General features: G+C 40.1%; 1 protein-coding gene across 1 annotated transcript; it reads left to right on the forward strand.

The window, feature by feature from the left end:
• Window positions 1-596: 596 nt before the first annotated feature.
• Window positions 597-5989, forward strand: LOC108558334 (transcriptional repressor scratch 2). Its single transcript, XM_017915220.1, has 2 exons — window positions 597-1274; window positions 4087-5989. The coding sequence occupies exons 1-2, from the start codon at window positions 1049-1051 to the stop codon at window positions 5298-5300; spliced, it is 1440 nt and encodes a 479-aa protein (XP_017770709.1). The 5' UTR covers window positions 597-1048; the 3' UTR covers window positions 5301-5989.
• The last annotated feature ends 248 nt before the right edge of the window (window positions 5990-6237 follow it).

Genomic DNA, 6237 nt, shown 5'->3' on the forward strand with positions numbered 1-6237 from the left:
CGCTATTAAAGTAAAACAATTTTAGAAAATGTTTAGTGTAATTTGTTGTATTAAAGTAATTTTGTACAGGGGATTATCTTTTCTTCTAATTACTTTACTTTTATTTTTTTAGATGAGTTTGTGTATTATAAGGGAAAAAAGGGTAGTAAATAGGAAGTATGTTGTTACTGCAGTTGTACGTAATTGTATGGTTGTAATCTAATAACAATATCGGATGAGGGGATTCGGTTTGTTGCAGGTGGTTGTTGCTGATGATGTTGTTGTTGTTGGTGGTCGACTGTTGAGTGGCTTCAGATGGTAATGATCGCATGGCACGCGTCCTCCGGTATATCCACGTGTTGGGTGAGGTCTCTGCAGGGTGCAATCGATGCGCGGCGCATCGAAGCGACTGTGGAGGAGAAGGAGGAGGAGGAGGCGGCGGCAGAAGCGGCGGCGGCGATGGTGGTGGTGGCGGTGCCGGTCCTGGTGGTGAGTTTTTGTTGGCAACCTTTCCACCCCTGGCAGCAGAAGGCAGGCACAGGCAGGGGAAGAGAATCGGCGTCGGCGCAATCCGATCCACCAGACCTAGCGTGCCGATATAAAGGGGCGCAGGGGCAGAGTGAACCCTCCAAAGACACACGAGGGGTTCATTCGTTCGGTTTAGTTTAGTTTCAGTTCAGTTCTCTTCACCACTTCACTCTTACAACACACACAATTCACTCAACACTTCCTAAACTTAAACTCTCTCTGATACTGTCTGTCTCTCACTCGTCTTCTCACACTTCGTGTTAAAAACCAGAAAAACAAAAAGAAAACAAAGAAATAGCAGAAAACGGAAAGGAATTAAAAGAACTCAAAAACGAACAGCAAGTAATTTGGGAGAGAAAGAAATAGAGAGATAGAGAGAGAACAAACTTTGGAATTGTCGTGGAGCGAAGAGCCGAAATCTGGAATCGTTCCCACCTGACGCAGTTCTTGATGTGGTGCGCGGCGTCGCCGTGCCGGTTCGCGGTCTTTGTTGTTGTGATCCTCTTGCGATAGCAGGCGTTCAACACCATCAGCTGCAAACATGCCGCGCTGTTTGATGGCGAAGAAGTGGAAGGCGTATCCGTGGCCGGAGCGGCCCCACGATCACAGCTTCGACGAGGACGAGGAGGAGATTGATGTCGTCGGCGATGCCACTCCGGTCTCCTCGACGACGACGACCTGCTGGGCACCGTCCAGTCCAACGGCCGGTGCCACCGCTCCCAGCCCGCCGCCCACTTCACCGCATGGCACCACGCTCCTCTACAATGGTAAGAAGCAACACCACATCCTCAAATTGCAAACACGGCCCCTCAGCATGCATTAATAACTGAACCAATCTAAATTGTAAAATGCCCTATCGATTTCTGACCCAAATAAACCAAATAGAATTTATGATCAGAGCCTCGCGCTCCTCATGCACGTACGTGTCCTCGTCGTCGTCCCCTGTTGCAGGGTGTACATATTTCCAGTTAGAAAAGGGCCGACCGACTCGTGTTCAGCTGTTGTCGCGTGTCCCTGATTTAATTAAAAGGACGCGCCGCACGCGTCATCCCCCTCGGGCCCTTTCAACAGATGTTCCCTTCCCCAAGAAACGTGCAACCTTCGTCGCCGAGCAACAAATAACACGCCGTTTCCTTAACCACCTAAAAATAAACATCAACTACAAACAAAATTCGTACCACTGTTTGATCATTGACTATTACACTAGACAAAATTATTATTTACTATTATTAGAAATTATATAAATAAATACATTTACAATTCTCAATTACATCAAGTATTACATGTCAAAATTTACTTACTTTGTAAAAGTAATAATATACAAAATTTATGGTACAACCACAGAAAGTACAACCACAAATATATAAATTTATATATTAATACTTTATATTTAGTTCATTATCAATGTTATATACATCTTCATATTGATATTAATTAATTGGATAATCATTGCTACAACTCTAATATTGGTGCATGCACCGGGCAATATTTAACAAACCTCAATTAATAATGTACGTTTAATAATTAATTTGCAACAGTTGTTTATAGTAATATACATGATAATTAATTATAATTATATTATTACATTTTTTGGAATATATAAATATTACATTAATAGTTTTGTTTATTTTACAACGTATATTATATAAAAACCATTAAATAAATTTTATAAAAGGAAACGATAAAAACTTATAATAAGGGATAAAAAATATATTAATTTGAAGAGATCAAATAAATATTTTCTTTTAAATGTTTTAAGAACTTTAATGTATAATTAAAATTTTCAATGTATATAAATTAAACGATTGAAATAATTTTCTATTCTTACAGAAACGCTTATGGTAATTGTGAAAAAAAGAGAGACAGTTTTCTTTTTCTTTTCTTTGTATATACCATAGATGTAAAAAGGGAGGAAATTTGCCAGCCGAAAATTTGGAATCGAGATTTAAGGTCTAAGGTCGAGAGTGCCTTTGAAATGGTAATCCTTGTTGTATAGTAAATAGTGGATGCGCCGGGCACAGGCAGCAGATAAAGATATTCAATTTTCCTTTCCCACTGTATATATAATACATAGATATATATATATATAGAGAGAGAGCATTGGGGCTTCCACATTACGGAATATATATTCGAGCATTACGCCGTTTGCCCCTCTGCAGGAGTTATGTTAATAAAGAATGTCAGATGCCTAAGTAGCGCGCAATTACCATATTTGCCTGCTTCGGTGAAAGCGATTCGGAACGGTCGAACGTTAAATAATGTAACTTACGTAAATATCGTTCGCTTTTATCGTTCCTTCTTTCTTCATTTCATTTTTGCTCAATAATAGCGCATGCATATTTCAGAAGATATACACTTACCACTTACCGTTCTCCCCGCATTCAAGATTCGCGCCGTTTACTTTATTCTTTTACTTCACCCAACGAATTAATCTCGATAAGCCAGGAAAGCGCGATCATGCAACAGGCTACGACGACGACTGCAGAAAAATAAACACCGTTTGTATTTTTAATCTTGGAGGAAAACATTAGAATATCTTAACTTTTTTTTCCACTCCGAAAGGTCAGCACGCTCGAAATTCATGCAAATTAATATAATTGCAACGAAATCTAGATTAACTATAAATAGTCAAAAAAAAAATGTTACCTTTACACAGAAACGTGTAAAGTTGTTGACCTGAAAATATTTAATTTCGTCGAAAATCTACCCTTGATTTTTATGTATATGCAAGGAATAAATGTGTTTCAAGATGAAGCAAGTTAATATACAACAAGTTGTTATGCATAATTTAAGGAGCGCTTGGAGCGTTATAAAATATATTTACGATTAAAGGTCGACGTAAAATGAACGTAATAGATTTTTTTTTTTATTATTATTTAATGGAATGCTTAATATATGCTAAGTTGAGCATTTCAGTAAAATTGATTGAAAACTATTACATTTAACGGGTGCTCTCAAATTGGATAATAAAAATACCAGGTTTTAATAAATATTCAAGGTATTTGCGATAAAAAAAAGTTTACGTGATTGCCATTATATGAAATCATTGAAAAATTCCGTTATGATAATTAAACAATTTATTATTTATTTCTCAATTAACAAAATATTTATATTATTTGAATTTATTATAGGAAAGAAAACTTTTTGGTTATTCAATGTACAAATCTTTTAAAAGTTCATTCATAATTTGTTATATAATATAAAATTAAAGTACTTTGATTTAAGTTGGTACAATTGTCCAAGTTGTCAAATATTTGATAAATGGTGACATGGTTGGTGAATTTGGTGTAGAGGATGTAAATAAAGAGCAAGTTGAAACAGTAAAAGAAGTTTTAATGGATTCGAGAGAGCGCACGTAATAAAGGGAAGTCAGTTATTGTCGCGAAACACCCTGTATGTAAGGTCATTAAGGCGGTGGCGTCGTCGGCGGCAGCTGGAGTAATTTCTGTCTTTATGGCCACGAACTGTTGAATGCACATTACACAATGCTTTATCGCGAGATTTACTGTTGGGGTCGTAATTGCAACGGCAGCATCAGCAGAAACAGCGAAGTTTTATTGGATTCGTTTCTGTTCGCAGGATATTTGCAGGAGCTGTCTCCAACGAACTACACGTCGACGTTCGTGACTCGGGTGAGCGGTAACACCGAGCCACAGCAACAGCAGGGTGGAAGCAGTCCTCCGCAGCAACAGCCGCAGCAAACCTATGCCACTTTGAGGACGGTCAACGAGACGGAGAACTACGTGCGAAGCAAGAAGTCTCTGGCCATGTGTTACACGAGTACCGGAGCGGCGCTCTCCTTGCCGCCGAAGAAGAAAGATATTTATAGGCCGTACTCGTTGGAGGACAAGCCGTTGCCGCAGCTGTCGCAGATCAGAGTACCAGCTGAGGAGGATCTGCATGCCGCTCATGCGATACTCGATCTGAGCGCGGCCACGGCTTTCCTTCCGCCGCCGCATCCGCAGCAGCAGCAACAACATCAGCAGCAACAGCAGCAGTCGCCTTCTCCACTTCCTGAGCCTCAACAACCTCCTCTACATGAACAACCGCAGCAGCAACACTTGCTACCGCATAGCCAAGAGGATGTGGTGAAAGAAGCCGACTTGCCTGTAGCGTCGTCGGGGAAGACCGTTGCGTACACCTACGAAGCGTTCTTTGTAAGCGACGGACGGTCGAAGAAACGACAGCCGCCGCCTGAGCAGCAGCAACAGCAGCAGCAGCAGGAACCGGCGGCGGTGAAGGCGGTGAGCGGTGACAAGCCCAAGTACACGTGCAGTGAATGCGGAAAGCAGTACGCGACCTCCTCGAACCTCTCGCGGCACAAACAGACCCATCGAAGTCTCGACTCCCAATCGGCGAAGAAGTGCATCACCTGCGGCAAGGCTTACGTGAGTATGCCCGCATTGGCGATGCACGTCCTCACACACAAATTGGCGCACAAGTGCAGTGTGTGCGGCAAACAGTTCTCGCGTCCGTGGCTCCTTCAGGGCCACCTCCGATCCCACACAGGGGAGAAACCCTACGGTTGCGCCCATTGCGGCAAAGCCTTTGCGGATCGCTCCAACCTCCGTGCCCACATGCAGACCCACTCCTCGGACAAGAACTTCGAGTGCTCGCGATGCCACAAATCCTTCGCGCTCAAGTCCTACCTGAACAAGCACCTGGAGTCCGCCTGTCTGAAGGACGATCTGACGCCCATCGACGGTGATCTCGCCTCCCCCGGCGAACCGCTTTCGCCCGCCTCCGCAGCAGCCGTCTCGGATCCAACCGGAACCAGAGTCTATGCGGGCTGAACGCTTTCAACGTAACGTAACTTAACTTGACGTTACGTAACTCTTAACAAAAACGTACTACATAGGTAACTAAAAACCTCTAGTCTTTATATATGTACACTCAACTCTAGTCTATATCTATAACGTATTATTTTGGAACTTTCTAGTCTTCGCGCCTTTACGCGTATCTTAGGCTATCCTAACTATTATAAATTATTACCTTACCTTGTACATATATACATATTCTATGATTCTTCGCGAACTGAAAAGTCCCTTCTTGTAAATATCCCTCCCAGTGAGATTAATACACATCGCAACACGTCCACTAATTTAGGACCCTAAGGTCTTTGGGGTATAGAATACTATTATTATTATATAATTATTATTAAATTATTATACAAGTTGAGCAAAAACATTAATATTACCAACAACAAATATATATATATTAATATTTAAGTTATAGCGTTAAGCCAATTGCAAACGCCACGGAAATCGCACGATTCCAATCCATAAGCAATGAAGATATAAGTCGGCGAATTTAGTTAAAAAAAAATCATACGGATGGAAATCTAGTCAATATTAATTATAATAAATCCCAAAGATTCTTTGCTCTAGTCAAATTTTACCCTTGCGTCTATACATAATTCACTATTTACTTAAATTACTACAAAACCAAAAATTGAAATCTATTAACACAAAAAAACCAAAGACACACAATTTAATTGATTTTTTTCATCTAGTCAATATAAACACGTAAAACTAACAAAATATAAGATATTTCATTTACTTTGTTTTGTAATATTTTTAAAACAAACTAGTCAATAATAATACCAAAAAAAAACTTGTTATTAATATTACTATAACAGAGTAAATTGAAAAACTAGTCAATACTAACACTAAATTTAAAAAAACAGCTAAGCATCCAAAGATCAATAAAATTTCAAAAATATAAATTATT

The sequence above is a fragment of the Nicrophorus vespilloides genome, unplaced genomic scaffold (genome assembly GCF_001412225.1).
Source record: "Nicrophorus vespilloides isolate i.1.1-1 unplaced genomic scaffold, Nicve_v1.0, whole genome shotgun sequence".
Taxonomy (NCBI): domain Eukaryota; kingdom Metazoa; phylum Arthropoda; class Insecta; order Coleoptera; family Silphidae; genus Nicrophorus; species Nicrophorus vespilloides.

Coding starts and splice junctions, on each gene's coding strand:
- LOC108558334 (XM_017915220.1), top strand. CDS start 1,049: ATGCCGCGCTGTTTGATGGCGAAGAAGTGGAAGGCGTATCCGTGGCCG. Junction 1,275..4,086: donor CACCACGCTCCTCTACAATG/GTAAGAAGCAAC, acceptor TTCTGTTCGCAG/GATATTTGCAGGAGCTGTCT.